We start from the raw sequence: 17,382 nt of genomic DNA, 5'->3' as shown, positions 1-17,382 counted from the left end.
GGAAATGGCAACAGAAAACACCTTACATCATTATGCACAGGCACTCAAGAAATAGCTACATAAATGTATACATGAGTGAATGATCATAGCTGACTACTGAGAAGATAATGATGAATGTATGACAGGCCACCCTAAGACACTGGCTTAAGCTACCTGCTGAAGTAGGTGAAGTTAATCCCTACTTTCCTCCCATAGGACTCCTCCCCCATCTGATGGGTGCATCCTAGGCTATGCTCTACCACTAAGACTTGCTCTCTGGGCCATTACCTAGCGCCATATATACAGGGTAGGACAAAGTTCTGAGTACATGAAACACAGTTTATTCTTGTACTATTATTTATTAATTATTGTATTATTTTCCATATGAACAACTGTAAATCTACTTTTGTCCCACCCTGTATATAGCTGATATACCGATTTAAGAGGGACAAAAAAGAAATCTCTCATGATAGAATTTCCCTCAAAGTAACAGGCTACGGGGGGAAACAACCTAAAATAAGAGCAACCAATCTGGTATCATCTGAGAGACCCAGTATTAGTTCAGCCCCAAAACTATTAGACAAGGGTCATCTCACTTCGCAAACAGTGATTTCCGTAGGTCCAAGCAGGCCAGACTCAGCGGTTTGGAGGGTCCAAGACCTTCCTAAGGGTGAAGAGTTTCTCCACTGGCAAATAGAGTGGCTGGGCCGGGACAATAGTCTAAGAAAAACAAACTTAGGGGAAACCTAGCAGCCTGGACAAGCCCCAGGGCAGATGACTCCAGGCACAATAAAGATGCAACTTAGAGCCCAACATCTACTAACTATCCCACCAACTGCATTTTTTTAAAAATTTTCTCCCTCTTCTAGCCTCATAAACTGTGAGCTCCTTGAGGGCAGAGACTGTGGGAAGTTTTGTCCAATGTTTTAAAGCCGTAAGTCATGTCTTTTTCTCATCAGGAACCATCCTAATAAATGAACTTCAGGTTATCTTTCATAGAAATAATGCCATCAGAAACAATATGGACTACTGGTATTGAGCCTCTCAGCCTCTCCCTAGGAAATAATGCTTTCTGGATGCGTAAGGGCAGGTTGCGCAGAGTTGCAAAGCTAAAGAAGGGAGGTGACCCCATGTTTCTGTTTTGCCCAACTCCTCTTGGATAGCCTATAGAGCTCGTCTATTACTGAACAAATCATCCAGATCCTTCTTCATGACATGACATCTGCTTGGAACCTCAGTCATTGGAAAAGACGAGTCCTATGATTTTCATTTTGATACCAGAGTCCTATGTGCAGCCAGGACTTGCTGATCATGCAGCAAGCAGGCCCTCTGCCTTCCCTGGGGATAGGAAGAAGAGAAATCACAGACCAATCCTCTCATTTTACGATGGAGACCTGAGGCAAAGAGAGTTTAAGGTCCCAGAGCCAGCATAGCAGACCCAAGATCATATCATGATCTCCCAATTCACACAGTTCAGTGCTACTTCGGCTACAGTAGCTATGGCAAATTTTTCATTTTATCTTTGAGAGGTGAAAAAGGTAGGGAGCAGAATATTGCATTTTGGGATTCCCTGCAGGCTTCTGTAAGCTCTGCTATCCTGGCCTCCATGATCCTGGCTATGGTTGCCTTCTAATGGTTTCCCCTCTATGGAAAGTTGAATCCTAAGCCAATTAGTTTTGAATTGGGTCAGAGTTCCTACCAGGGCTGGTGTAGTCACCTTGCACATGGCCCAGGATCTCTTGGTCTGTGAACAAGCGGAAGGCAATCTGCTCACACTCCCGCCTGATCCCACACTCAAACAAACACGCAAACAAGCCCTCCTCCACAGCAGCCAAATCGGAGTAGCCACAGGGCCCGCAGTGCAAGATCCAGGGGGAGGACCAGCAGGCAGCCTCCAAGGGGGTCCGGTTGAGGTAGATGCCTAGGTTAACCCTCCGTTTCTTACTGGTTGGGTGTGAGTACAAGAGCCATGATTCTGACAGTGTTCCAGCTTCCTGCTCTGGCCTCACAGAACTGCCCAGCAGAGGGCTCTGCTGAACGGTAGGAGCATCTTTGCCATTAGGGTCCTGGCATTCATTTGGAATCTCCAGGGGCCGGAAACTCACCACACTGCCTTGGCAGCCACGCGGGGGCTCACAGAGCTGCTGGCTCAGGGCTGGTCTCTGAAAACATTCACCATGGTCAGTGCTCAGAGCCTCTGCCCGGCATCTGTTTGGTGTTCGGGCACTGCAATACAGCACAGGATGGCCGGCCTTCCCAGTCACCTCTGCCACTTCGCACTCCACTGTCACCATGGGCTTAATGAGCCTGCCATGGTGCCATGTGGTCCCTAGGTCATCACTGTAGATCATCAGGGAATGAGGCCTGGCTTTACATGGTAGCCGGAAGCAAAAGAACCAGTAAGGGATGTAGTAGGTGTATGCAGGGATGATGAGCCTCCCAGACTGCAGCTGGATGCCATGACCTGGGCCCACAGCAAATGTGGCCCAACGCTTCACTTCTGGGCCAATGACCTCCTCAGTCAGGTCCCTCACGTTGCTCCACGAATAGCCAGAATCTCGACTGCAGATGAAGCAGAGGCGAGCAGCATTCCTGCCTGTCATAATCTGTTGACGCTCGGTGACATGGCCCTGCACACAAATGAAGAACAGGTACACACAGCCAGTGTTTCGCTCCCATACAGGACAGGGGTTCATGGTCCGATGCCCAGGTAACACGGCTTCCATCAGTGGTGTTACTGGTCCCCACTAGATAAGAAGAAGGGAGAGCGAGCAGGAGTGAGAGACTAATAAGAAGACATGAGGCTCATTAAAAGCATTGGAACTTTTCAGAGAAAATAAATAAATGGTATTAAAATCTATAAAATTGGGAAGGCCCAACTATTCACTTAATTCTCATGCTATCCCCTCTGTCCAAAACATTCTTCCTCACTTTGTCTAGATGCTCAAATAAATGGTATCAAAACTCACCTCCTGTCTTATACCAAAGGCTTTCTCTTTGTATATACAAAAGACTTATAGCAATTATTATATAACATTATATTTTTATGTGACCCACTCCCTCTCTAAACTATGAATATTTTTAGAGTAGAAACCAAATTGTTCTAATTTTGTATCTCCAGTGCTCAGTACATGATAGGAGCTACATAAATATTTTTAAAAAGAAAGAAAGGACTCACCTCCAAAAGAAAAAGAAGGAAGATAAGAAATACAAAGCAAGACAGACATGGAAATTTTAGGCATATAAAAGGAAATTTAAGATAAAGGTTTTATTTCCTTCCTCTACTATCCTGGGGAGGCAATTCATAACATTGTCATTAAAAAGTCAAGCATGGAGTCAGAGACACCTAATTTAACCCTGCTTTCATCACATATGTGACCTGGGGCAAGTTATTTAATCTTCCTTTGCTTCAGTTACAACAGTTAAATGGAGGATGTAATAACATGCTCAGAGAGTTGTTGTTGCAAGAATAAAATAAGATAATGTCTAATCAGACATATCACAAAGAGAGGTCTAACCACCTTAATATACTTTTAAAACAATATTAGAAATTGATAAGTTCAAAAGAGAAATGGACAAAGAGCAAGATCAGACAACTCACAGAAAGAGAAAAAAAATGAAAATATGTTCAACCTCACATATAAAAGAGAAGAGCAAGTTAAAATTAAGATAGTATTTAAAAAATACTTTTATTGATTTCAGGGAGGAAGAGATAGAGATAGAAACATCAATGATGAGAGAGAATCATCAATCAGCTGCCTTCTGCACACCCCCCCACCAGGAATTGAGCTGGCAACACAGCATGTGCTGGACCAGGGATTGAACCTCAACCTCCTGGTTCATAGGCTGACACTCAACCACTAAGCCACTCCGGCCGGGTAAGATAGTATTTTTCATCTAATGAACTGGTAACATATAAACTTTAACAATACTTTTCTGTTGTCAAAAAAATGTGAAGAAACAGACATTCTCAAGTACGAATTGGAGTGTAACATGGTTTAACATTTATGTAGGATCTATCAAAATTACACATGCACGTAGCCTTTCCGAGCATGCCCAATTTTGGGAAATTATCCTAAGATATATCTGTTCATCAAATTAAGTATATATATTACTCACTGTGGGGGAGATCCAAGATGGTGGTGAAGTAAGTGGAAGTGACACTAACCTCCTCTCAGGACCAAACCAAATTACAAGTAAATTATAGAACAATTAACCTGAATAACCAACCTGAATAGCTAAAGTCTTATAACCAAATATTTATAGAAGCCACATCAAGACTGGTAGGTAGGGTGGAGACACAAAAAGGGCTGGTCCTACAACCACATGTGGTGGTTGTGAATCAGGAGGAATATCTCAGCTGCAAAGGTACCCCCTGAGGAACAAGGGGTCTCAACTCCATGCTAGGCACCCTAGTCTGAAGCACCAGTGCCAGGAAGAGGAGCTTAACATCTGGCCCAGAGTACTATGTAACAATGAAAATGAACAAATCCAGCTGTACACCTAATTTGGATAAACCTCGAGAATATTGAACAAAAGAAGCCAAACATAAAGGATACATAGAGTATATGATTGTCTAAACACTATGCTGTACAACCTGAAACCAATACAAAATAATACTGCATGTAAACTGTAATTTAAAAAACTAAAAATTTAGAAATGATTAAAAACAAGCAAAACTAAAATCACGAGCTATACATCAGGATAATAATTACCTCTGAGAAGGAGAGAGGAGACATAAGAAGCTTCTAGGGCCATGATGGCGAACCTATGACACGCATGTCAGAGGTGACACACGAACTCATGTTTTTGGTTGATTTTTCTTTGTTAAATGGCATTTAAATATATAAAATATCAAAAATATGAATGTTTTACTATGGTTGCAAATATCAAAAAATTTCTATATGTGACACGGCACCAGAGTTAAGTTAGAGTTTTTCAAAATGCTGACACGCCGAGCTCAAAAGGTTCGCCATCACTGGTCTAGGGTAACATCCTAATTTTTTCCTTAAATGATAAATTCACAAGGGTTGGCTCTATCAATTCAGAGCTGACATTTATGTTTTGTCTTATGTTTTTTATATGTGTGTTATCACTTCACATTGAAATGTTTTAAAAGGCATAAGAAAAGTTATTGGGGGAAAAAGTTTGCTAGTCATTGGGAAGTCAGCATATTCTATATAATAAAAGCCTAATATGCTAAGTGTCCGGTCCGCCATTCAACCAATCAAAGCATAATATGCTAATGATATGCTAAGGCTGCTCAACTGCTCACTATGATATGCACTGACCACCAGGGGGCAGACACTCTGACTGGTAGGTTAGCTTGCTGCTGGAGTCCGGCCGATCGGGATTGAGCGAGATGGGCTGGACACGCCCTGGAGCCCTCCCACGGTCCCTCTTCAGCTGGTCAACCTTCTGTGTCCCTCCCCAGCCCCTATCGTGCACCGGTGGGGTCCTTGGCCTGGCCTGCACCCTCTCACAATCCGGGACCCCTTGGGGGATGTCAGAGAGCTGGTTTCGGCCTGACAGTGGAATGACCAGTCACTATGATGTGCACGGTCCACCAGGGGACAGATGCTCAATGCAGGGTCTATCCCCTGATGGTCAGTGTGCTCCCACAGGGGGAGTGCTGCTCAGCTAATGGTGATGGTGGAAGCCTCTTCCGCCTCTGTGGCAGCACTAAGGATGTCTGACTGCCAGCTTAGGCCCGCTTCCCCCAAGGGCTCCCAGACTGTGAGAGGGTGCAGGCCGGGCTGAGGGACCCCCCTGAGTGCAAGAATTTCATGCACGAGGCTTCTAGTTAAGGATATATACTTGTATTTGTTTCTTTATGAAGAAGCACTAAAAAGATACGTAAGAAACAACAGTGATTGCCTATAGGAGGTAAAAGACTAGGAATGGGATGTATACCTCTTTATACTGTTTTTATTTTTCAGCCATATAAATTAACTAGAGGCCCGTTGCACAAAGAGATTCGTGCAATAGGCCTTCCCTTCTCCTGGCTGCCGGCACCGGTTTTCTTCCGGCACCCGAGACCCAGGCCTTCGCTCCGGCCGGAGCCACCTCCCGTCCTCTGTCTTCACAGCCCCAGCCGGAGCCACCTTCCACCCTCCGTCTTTGCGGCCCCAGCCGGAGCCACCTTCCATCCTCCGTCTTCGTGGCTCTGGCTCACCTTCAGTCTTCGCTCCACCACTTGGAGCCTACGTATGCAAATTAACCGCCATCTTTGTTGGCAGTTAATTTGCATATCATGCTGATTAGCCAATGGGAGGCGTAGCAAAGGTACGGTCAATTACCCTGTTTGTCTATTATTAGATTAGATTAACTAGCCAAAACAAAAAATAAGTTTTAAAAATTTAATTCCTATGTGAATGGGCAAGAAATATTAAGCAAAGCTCAGTTCACAGATTCTCAAACTCTTAAGGACCTAGTGCTAACACCTGTCTTACAGAAGATTCTCTTCTAAGTTTTCTAGTTAAAGATCATTCAGTCCCTCCCTGAACTAGACTAAGGACAGGGAACTCACTAACCCTGTACTGGAGCAACCCATTCTACAGCAAGTGCCTTGTGCACTGTAAACACTTCAAATATATGTGCCAAAGTCAATGTAATTATTGGACAGAAGCCCTCCTTCCTCTACAAAGTTCCCCCAGATTGCTAACTAATTGAAGACTGCTTCCTAAATCCTCTCAAATGGCATGTTACTCTCTGGAAACTCTCTATGCATAAGAAGTTCACATCGATATCTGACTGCATTGTAAACCCCTGGAGGAAGGACCTCAGTTCTCTGTGATTCTCAAGGAATCAAGGTCCAGGAGGCCACCAGTGGGAGGGTGCAGCCTTCCTGCCTTGAGGAGGGGAAAGGCACCCACAGAGCAGACTCCAGGATCGCAGATATCATCAGAAAAAGGAGAAAGGGCACCATTGGTATCAGAGGAGGAAAAGACCATATCTGCATGTGGAGAATCCAGGGAGAAACCTTTGATTCTGCTCACCTTTGACCCACTCACTTCGAGAATCAGCTTTAATGCTGTGGCCACACAACAACTTCTCCGATCCTCAAATGCATCTGCACTCCTTCTTCTAAGGAAATTCCCCACTCTGAGTGGACCTGCCTTGTGACACTTCATGGATTGTGTATGGGAGTTTTGAACACTTACATCTGTGCCCAGTTCTGCTTTCTCTATGCACTTCAGTTGTGCAAATTCTTCACAAAGAGAGGCCTGAATCTGTCAACTTTTGTATTGCCTCCCTCCCACATCCCCCTTGACTTAATGCTTGGTATATGTAGGTGCTCAATAAAGGAGGAAAGGATAGAGAAAGAAAGGAGAGAGGAATGGAAGGGGCGGGGAGAGAAGGGAAGGAGAGGGGGAGAATATAAGGGAGGAGTGAAGGGAAGGATTATAGAAATGCTCTCAGATAGAAACAATACTCTATATAAACAATGCCCAGAGGCTCCTCTTTCTCCTAAGTGCCTAGAACAGCCCTGGGGAGCAGATTTAATTCCCTACTGTCGCTCTGAAGATAGAACCCCTGTCTCTTCAGCACCGTGTGGACACAAACACTTTATGAATAGCACTGAACGTGTTTCCAGTGAAAAATAACTCATCTGATGCACAGTCATTTGAATAATTAATATTGCTCAGATCAAGAACTTGAGACAGATATAAGAAATCCATCAGCACTGCTACTCCCTTTAGGAATAGGAGAGTGGGGGAAATTACTGTACTGGGCAAGCTAGTCATTGGGAAGTCAGAAGCATAGCCATCCTTAGTAGCTGAGAGGAGAAAATGATTTGGACCAGATATGTCTAAAATAAAGTTTATATGAAGCTAGAAGAAACAGTAAACTAAAGATGAAAGCACTAGAATCCAAATTATATCATCCAGCTGCAGCAATGGAATATAAGCAAGCTGAGGCTTGACAGAAATGTAAAATGAGTCTTGGGTTTAAAAGTCTGGATGGAGAAACATGATTAAAGAACAACAAATGTAATAGCCAAAAAGTATTATGAAAAAATACTAAACATTATTAATAATTAGGAAAGTGAAAATAAAAACTACAATGAGATATCACCTCATATCCATTAAGATGACTACTACCAAAAAACACACACAAAATAAGTGTTGGCAAGGATATAGAGAAACTGGAAGCCTTGTGCACTGTTGATGTGGAAAACAATATGGAGGAACTTCAATAAATTAAAAATAGAATTACCATATGACCCAGCAATTCTACTTGTAGGTATAGATCCTAAGAATTGAAAGCAATGTCTCAAATATATATTTGCACACCATGTTCATAGAGCATTATTCACAATAGCCAAAAGGTGGGAGTAACCCAAGTGTCCATCAACAGAAGAATGGATAAACAAAATGGATAAACCAATGAATAAACATAATTTACAATGAACTATTATTTAGTCTTTACAAAGAAGAAAATCCTGCCAAATGCTACAAGATGAACCTTGAGGATATTATTCTAAATCAGTGATTTTCAACCTTTTTCATCCCATGGCACACATAAACTAATTACTAAAATTCTGCAGTACACAGAAAAATATACTTTTTGCCAATCTGACAAAAAACAGGCTTAATTTTGATTCATTCTCATCAGACAACTAGTGTTGGGTTTGCTATTGTCATTTTTTAAATTTGACAATGTATGGGCAAAGAGGTCAGTGCCCCTGACTAAATAGTCAGATATTACATGCTTTAAAAATTCACTGCTTGAATTTTTGAAAATCACTGCTCTAAATGAAATAAGCCATCATAAAAAGAACAAATATTACATATGAGATACCTAAAATAATCAAACTCATAGAAACAAAGTAGTATAATGGCTATTAGAGACTGGGTGGAGGGGTGCGGGAATGAGTTGTTCAATGTGTACAGAACTGCTGTCATGCACAATGACAAAGTTTTAAAAAGATCTGTTGCCCTAACCAGTTTGGTTCAGTGGATACAGCGTCGGCCTGTGGACTAAAGGGTCCCAGGCTCGATTCCGGCCAAGGGCATGTACCTTGGTTGCGGGCACATCCCCAGTAGGGGTGTGCAGGAGGCAGCTGATCAATGTTTCTCTCTCATCGATGTTTCTAACTCTCTATCCCTCTCCTTTCCTCTCTGTAAAAAATCAATAAAATATATTAAAAAAAATAAAAAGAAGCAATAGATGAGAAGCTCTTTAAAATTAAAAAACAGGGTAGCAAAAATAAAAAAAGTCAATAAAGGAAAAAAGATTCTGTTAAAAAAAAATAAAAAGATCTGTTGCACAATAATGTGCATACAGTTAATACCATAATGTACACTTAAAATGATTAAGATGGAAAATTTTGTTAGGTGTATTTTACTACAATTAAAAGTTTTGTGTTTTTTTAAAAAACAACAAATGTGAAAAAGACTTGTTTTAGCTGACCATCTACTTAATATTTATTAGTCAGCTGTATTATGCAGGATCAAAAAGTAAATGCTACTTTACCTTAGGATGTGTGAAAAGGATACAAGATGGGATAGCCATCTCATTGGTGGGATGGCTCTATCCTTGGGGTCCTAAGTTCAATTCTGAGTACCATTCTTTTAAAAAGGACTCTAACATCCCAGAGTAATCAGTTTTCAAGGGCCCAGAAACCAAATCCAGACTGTGACCTAAGAAGACACTAAAGAACTCAAGTTGTGAGTCCCCAAAACAGAAAACTCAGTGGGCATGAACACCCACTTTCAGGTATATCAAAGAGCAGTCTCAGCAAAAGGGACTGTATCATGTATAGATTGACAACCCCAGAACCCCAGAAGGCAGAACAAGACCAATGGGTAATTATAGAGGAGTGTGGATCGTCTCATCCTCCAAAAAAATGTTAACAGCAGCCACAGGATGAATTCCTTACTTGAGGAGTAAGCAGAACCTTTATAGAAGATGACTAATGTTGAGTTCCTACTATGCAACTGCTATTATTAATCACATTTTGCAGATGATGAAACAGAAAAGAATCAAGTATCCTTGGTCACAGGGCCAATAAATAGTAGGTCTTGCCTGACTACAAAGCCATGCTCTTAACCACTAAGCTATTAGTAGCTACCAATGGAATACAGAAGATTTCTATACTGGAAAAGAAGCTGGGCTTATGACTTCTAATTTCAGGATTCTACAACTGAGTTAATCAGAGAATAAAAATGAATAAAGCATGAGGTAAGAAGAACAGTAGTAGTAGAGAATGATTGTTGTTACCATACACCCTCCAATTCATTATCTGCTAGTTGTGGTCTTTTTTTCCCCTCTTTTCTTCTTCTTTTTTTTTCCTCTAAAAAAATATGGAACGCTTCACGTGTTATTTGCGTGTTATCCTTGCGCAGGAGCCATGCTAATCTTCTCTGAATCGTTCCAATTTTAGTATATGTGCTGCCGAAGCGAGCACTAGTTGTGGTCTTAAACAAGCTACCTACCTCTCAGAGCACCAGGATCCCTCATCAGCAACCCTGGACTAACAATGTCTACTTTTTTCAGTGACTTAGAAAGAGAAAAGAGAATGTGAGTGAAAAGTACATATGAACCACGGAGGCCTCTAGAGATCAAGTCCGAAGCCTGCTTCTACTCCTTTATTGTAGCTGTGTGACCTTGAGCAATGTGGCAAGCTCTCTGAGCCTGTTTCCTCATCCGTAAAATGTGACTGACGTCACATTCCTACGTCACAGAGTGGCCGAGAGGATCAATGTGCCCCTGGCACACAGTCAGTGCTCCGTGAGAGGCACTGCTTTTATTGTCTTTTCCTCTTCCACTCCTGCACAGGGTTGTCCCTGAGCTGGTGGGAAAAGGAACAGAGCAAATGTGGAGAGAAACTGAGGCCCAGGCCCAGATCGGGGAGGAGTCACCTGTACAAAGTGCCCCGTCCTCAGCCCTCGCCTCAGCACCAGGTGGAGCGCGTCCTCATCCCTGCTTGTAGAGCGCTTCTCTGCAAAGGCCAGGAAGGTGTGGGTGGGGGGTATGTAGAGCAGGGCTGGGATCCGGTAGGTGACCCCTCCCTTGTCTTCCTGCTGGAACAGAGGGTTGTTGAAGGAGCACGATGTCACTTCTTCCATGACCTCTGCAAGAATAGGAGGCAGCTCAATGTGTATCCATATCCAAATGCTGGCTTGTATACAAGTTCTGTTCTATCATTCCATTTCTGGAGATCACTGAGAGCCAGAGATGTTTATTTTTCTTAATATAAAAATAACATTATGGTCCCAACTGCACAAAGCAAGCAATACGCATTCTTGTTTAACACATCCATCCCCCCGACTCTGTGGGAATTCTATATAGCCTGTGCCATGTGGGTCTCTCCAGAGATTCTGCATATACTTCTGCCAAGCATCCAGGGATATTACCAACCCAGATGGCTTCTAATACCAATTTCTTGGCTTGGAGTTTTTAGGCCATTTGGGTAACATATATGTAAACCCAAATCCATATCAAGAAATGCCTGTTTAAGAATTCTTTGGGGCAACTTTTTCCCTCTCTTTGAAATTGGATAAAAGGCAATCTTCTTTGTCATTTCTGCATCAGTAGCGATTTTTTTCCTAGTCCATCCACCCAATCAGGTGTAGATTTTCAAGGGACGTGACTTCATGTAAGGATCTCAGTTTCAACCAAAGTCTAGACCAGTGGTTCTCAACCTTCTGGCCCTTTAAATACAGTTCCTCATGTTGTGACCCAACCATAAAATTATTTTCATTGCTACTTCATAACTGTAATGTTGCTACTGTTATGAATCGTAATGTAAATATCTGATATGCAGGATGGCCTTAGGCGACCCCTGTGAAAAGGTCGTTCGACTGCCAAAGGGGTCGCAACCCACAGGTTGAGAATCGCTGGTCTAGACCATGCAGGCCCATAGTTTCATTCACGGTAACAACATGTCTATTAAAGCCAAACTTCTAGGTAAGACCAGCAAGCATCCAGGACTGCTGAGGTCAGGTTAAGGGAGTAACTACTCTGGTTTTCAGTTTACTCTTGGTTTTTAGGCCCCTGGGGATTTCTCTTACTTTCTTGCAAATTCAGCTATATTTTTTATAGTTTATCCACCATTATACAGGTTATATAGCTGGCCATAATCCTGAAAATGGAAGTCTCTAGATACATTTCTCAAAGAAAATCAGGAGTTCTACTTTTCAGAGGCCCAAAAAGTGAATTAAGCTAGTTACACAGAACCAGGCTTAACATTATTTTTTTTCTCTCTCTCTCACCTGTCATCCATGCCCTAGCTTATAAATAATTTATAAAAATTATCAGGCTGTAAGAACAAGGCCTGTAAGATCACATTCATTCATTTATTTAATAAATATTTCTGTGTACCTACTCTAAGTTAGGCCATATGGTAGCTGTCCACATCGAGGCTGCAGAGTATTTCTGGAGAGCTAACAACTGAGCCAAGGGAACTCCTGTCTCATATATCCTTACTAGAGGCCCAGTGCACGAATTCGTGCATGGGTGGGGTCCCTCTGGGTGGCCTGCAGCGATTGGGCAGAAACCCGCAGTCCAACGCTGCCTGCAGCTCCTACCTGCCGCTCCCACTCATCCAGGCCCCACTGTGCCTGCCACACCCAATCAGTCCCAATTGGGGAGAGGCTCGCGCTGCCACAGCAGCGCTCGCCAGCCATGAGCCCTGCGTCTGGCGCCCTCCCAAGAGGAGTGGCCTGCAGGATCGGGCTGAAACCGGCTCTGCAACATCCCCCGAAGGGCCCTGGATTGTGAGAGGGTGCAGGCCAGGCTGAGGGACCCCACCGGTGCGCGATCAGGCCAGGCAGGGACCACAGGAGGGCTTCAGGGTGTGTCTGGCCCATCTCGCTCAGTCCGGATCAGCTGGACCCCAGGAGCAAGCTAATCTACCAGTTGGAGTATTTGCCCCCTGGTGGTCAGTGCACGCCATAGCGAGCGGTTGAGCAGCCTTAGCATATCACTAGCATATTACGCTTTGATTGGTTGGTTGGTTGGTTGTTCTGCCGTTCGGTCTATTTGCATATTACCCTTTTATTATATTGGATACTCTGTGTCTGGAATATTCTTTTTTCAGATAGCCACATACCTCACTCCCTCACCTCCTTCAACTCTGTTCTAATGTCATCCAGTCAGCCAGGCCTTCCCTCACAACTCCCTTGAGCTCCTTATCCTCTTTTCCTGTTCTAGTTCCATGCCACTTATCCATACACTATACTTGTTTATATATCCTACAAAATAGACTCATTGTAAAGGGCAGGAATATGTGGGGTTCTTAAAAATATTTTTTATTGATTTCAGAGAGGAAGAGAGAGATAAAAATATCAATGATGAGAATCATGGATTAGCTGCCTCCTGCAAGCCCTACACTGGGGATTGAGCCTACAACCTGGGCATGTGTCCTGACCAGGAATCAAACTGTGACCTCCTGGTTTACAGGTCAACACTCAACCACTGAGCCACACCAGCTGGGCAGCAGGAATATGTGTTTTATTCTCTGCTACACTTCTACACCTAGAACCATACTTGGTAATTAATAGGTATTTGTTGAGTGACTGAATGAATGGCTGAGCTGGATCTTAAAGGATAAATAGTGATTTAGCCAATTGAAGGGTAAAAAGGAAGTGGGCAGAGAGTGGATGTGAAAAGTCTATAGGTGACAGAAAACACAGTGAGCTGTGGGGAATCTCAGTAGTCCCGTATGACTATCCTGGTCAAAAGCTGTGAGCAGAGATGGGACTGAAGGGGTCAGCAGAGCCCAGATCCTGGGAGGCCCTGATGCCTTATTAAGGTGTTTATCCCACAGACAGAGAGCCACTTAAGAGTTATTGGCAAAGGAATGGCATGATCAAGTATGCATTTTAGATCAATGTCTCAGGTAGCCTTGTGGCCAATGAACTGAAGAGGAAAGTTACACTGCTTTTGGCTGTATCCTCGTAGTGTCAATCAAGACAAACTTTCATCAATAGTTTATGAAAGATTCATTTAGTCACTATTTCTAAAGAGAACCATGGCTCACTATCATGAGAGAAGTGGGGAGGTGGTCTCCTGAGTCCAGAAGAAAAGCCTCCCTCCTCACTCCAATTCTGAGCTCTCAACAGCACAGCTGAAAGGCCTGGGTGAACTGTCTGCTTCCCACAATACAGAGCCTCTCTGTTTCCCCCCAGCTTAGGGTCTCCTGCCAGGGAGAGGCAGGCTTTCTTTTAAGTAAAAATCAGCCCCTGACTGAGCTGGTATAAAGATTAAGAACACAGGAATTGGACCAGGCTACGACTGCACGACTTCGAGCATGTTATTTAACTTCTTTATGCCTCAGGACACTCATTTATAAAATTCAATAGTGGTTGAGCGAATTAAGTAAAAAAATTTAAGTGGCTGTTACGGAGCCCATGACATAGTATGAGTTCAATATACGACAGGTATTATTTTTAGATTGTCAATCACTGCATATTCTAGTTTTATTCCTTGAAATCTGTGGATGATGATGGTAATAATATCCACAATTACAACTCCCCTTCTTAAAAGTATTTAAATCCCTCTGCACCTCTGGGAGAGATATTTTAAACTCTTATAAGTTAACATTTCAATTCTGAGTTAATACTAACACTAATAATCATCAGCCAACACATGATTATTAGTTAACACTGAAACAAGAATTCTCTACGTGATAAGAATGGAACACAGGAAAGGCACAGAGTGGGAGGAAGGACGAGGACAAAGGAAAGGAGGGGAAATGGAGAGATCTCCAAAGGAGAAGCACAGCTTGTCATGTGGGGCCAGACTGGTGTCCCCAGGCTATGTCTTTATTGTGAGACTTTGTGCCAGTCACTTAATCTCTCTAGGTCTTGGATTCTTTGCTTGTAAAATATGGATAATAATAATACCTACCGCCCTAACTGGTTTGGCTCAGTGGATAGAGCGTCGGCCTGGGGACTGAAGGGTCCCAGGTTCGATTCCGGTCAAGGGCATGTACCTTGGTTGCGGGCACATCCCCAGTAGGGGTTGTGCAGGAGGCAGCTGATCGATGTTTCTCTCTCATCGATGTTTCTAACTCTCTTTTCCTCTTCCTTCCTCTCTGTAAAAAAATCAATAATATATATATATATATATATATATATATATATATATATATTAAAAAAATAATAATACCTACCAAGATGATCAATATGAAGAACCACTGCAAAGTGCTTTATAAACTTTAAAACACCATAAAGAAAAGTCTTTATTATAAATGTTGATGTTCTCACAATTTCACTTATGGCTTTGCTATCACTACAGCAAGTATCGCCACTATCATTCGTTTTTCCTGTGGTTTAGGCTGATCCTGTTGATGACAGTGTTAACATAGATGGTGGCTCTGGCACTGACACCCAAACTATTTCACACAAGCCGTAGGCTGGGAACTACAGGCAGAGGAGAATCTGATGCAGTTCTGCTTCAGAGATGTTCGTTTCAGCAGAGGACGCATATTATTAATTGCGGCTCCATAGGAACACCTTTCAATGAAACCTTCTTACTGGGAGAGAGGGTAAGTGTAGCATGGACTTTGAGGCGACACTTGGCTTTGAGTCTTAGTAGCAAATTGCTTTCCTTTTGGGCCTATTTCCTCACTTGCAATGGAGGTAAGACCACCTATTTCTCAGGCTGTAGAAACTATGTAATTCCACAGATGCCCAACTAATCCAATCAGCCGTCAGCCTCCAGTGACGCCTAGGAGACCTCCCTATCTCATTCATTCCCTCTTAAAAAACGAGTAGGTAAGGAGCACCCATCCTATGTCAGGCTTCTGCAGATCCTGTACCAGCGGTTCTCAACCTGTGGGTCGCGACCCTTTGGCAGTCAAACGACCCTTTCACAGGGGTCGCCTAAGACCATCCTGCAGATCAGATATTTACATTACGATTCATAACAGCAGCAACATTACAGTTATGAAGTGGCAACGAAAATAATTTTATGGTTGGGTCACAACATGAGGAACTGTATTTAAAGGGCCAGGAGGTTGAGAACCACTGCGTGTAGTCCAAACTCTGCTCATGGCCCCGATGGGAAAGCCGAGGCCGCGGAGAGGAATACCCGTAAGTGAGGCCGCTCAGTGACCAGAAGCAAAACCTGGGCCAGGGCCGGGTCTTCCTTCCCTGGCAAGTCCCGCTCGGGACCCTCTGCGGCCGCAGATCCCTCTCCTGAGCAGGGCTTCCCCGCCTCCTCCCGAAAGCGCGCATTCTCGGGTTTCCGCGTGGCTTCCGCGGAAGGAAAACTAGAACAGCCCGTAACAGCCCGGGCCAGTCTGAGATGCCAGCGACTGGGTGGCTGATTCACTCCCCTCCCCGGACTGGATTCCTAAGCCCAGATGGTGCTGAGAACTCGGCCCCACTCCCCGGGCCCCCCCATACCCCCCCCTCCCCCGCCTCCCAGGCCCGCTCACCTGCGTTGGCCCTCGGCTCCCGCTCTCTCCAGGCTGCGGGGGCGCGGAGACAGGCCCTCGGGTCTCGGGCACCAGAGCCTGGGAGATGGCCGAGGCTGGGGAGACGGAGGCAGGAGAAAGCGCGGCTGCGGACACGAAAACAAACCCCCAAAAGTGAACAGAGAGGGGGACGGCGACATCGAGCGGCCGGGAGGCGGACGGGCCCAGGAAACGGACACCGCGGGGGCGGGGGGGGGGCGGGGGGGCGGAGAGGGGGGCGCGGGGCCGCAGAGGCCACAGCCGTTGGGACCGCTGGTTAGCAGGGGCCCGGAGTCAGCCCCGCCCCCTCGGACCGGGCAGCCGAGGCCCCGCCCCCTCGCTGCCCGGCCTCCGACGTCCCTCCTCCCTTCAGTCTCCGGCCCAGTCCCAGCCCGGGCGGGAAGAACCTGACCCTTCCTCTTCGACCACCTACCCGCAGGGCCAAGTTCAGTTCTGCCACGTCTACCAAAGGCTGCGCAGCTCCCGGGCTCCGCCCCACCCTTCCATTTCCTGCCCCCACCCCTCTTCAGCTTTCTATCCCCGCTCTGTTGGTTGGTAGGTATCACCGCCTAAAACTTCCCTGGGCAGCCTGAGAGGCAAGCAAAGGTTCCGGAACTCAGAGCTCAGAGGGGACTCCACAAAAAGGACCAGAGCGCCAGAGTATTGGGCCACCCCTACTCAAAAAATAAAATTATATATGTGTGTGTATATATATATATATATATATATATATATAGTATTAGATTATAATTCACTGAATAAAGTAAAACTGAGCCCATTATATGAGTAATTGAAGCCCAGCCAGTGTGTCTTGGTGGTTCAGTGTCGACCCATGAACCAGGAAGGTAAGGGTTCCATTCCCATCAGGGCACATGCCTGGGTTGCAGGCTCAATCCCCACCCAATGGGGGGTGTGCAGGAGGCAGCCCATTGATGATTCTCTCTCATCATTGATGTTTCTCTCTCCCCCTCTCCCTTCCTCTCTGAAGTCAA

The 17,382-nt window shown here is 44.5% G+C and overlaps 1 protein-coding gene across 1 annotated transcript; it reads right to left on the bottom strand.

Moving 5' to 3' along the window:
• Positions 1–359: 359 nt before the first annotated feature.
• NEU3 (neuraminidase 3) lies at positions 360–16,854 on the bottom strand. The gene is made up of 4 exons (XM_081100071.1): positions 16,824–16,854; positions 16,373–16,497; positions 10,848–11,059; positions 360–2,726 (listed from the first exon to the last, which is right to left on the bottom strand). The coding sequence occupies exons 3-4, from the start codon at positions 11,052–11,054 to the stop codon at positions 1,650–1,652; spliced, it is 1,284 nt and encodes a 427-aa protein (XP_080956197.1). The 5' UTR covers positions 11,055–11,059; positions 16,373–16,497; positions 16,824–16,854; the 3' UTR covers positions 360–1,649.
• Positions 16,855–17,382: the final 528 nt, after the last annotated feature.

The sequence above is a fragment of the Myotis nattereri genome, assembly GCF_964212035.1.
Source record: "Myotis nattereri genome assembly, chromosome: 9".
Classification (NCBI taxonomy): domain Eukaryota; kingdom Metazoa; phylum Chordata; class Mammalia; order Chiroptera; family Vespertilionidae; genus Myotis; species Myotis nattereri.
Note: the sequence above shows the minus strand (reverse complement) of the source record. Positions and strands in the feature narration are given on the sequence as shown.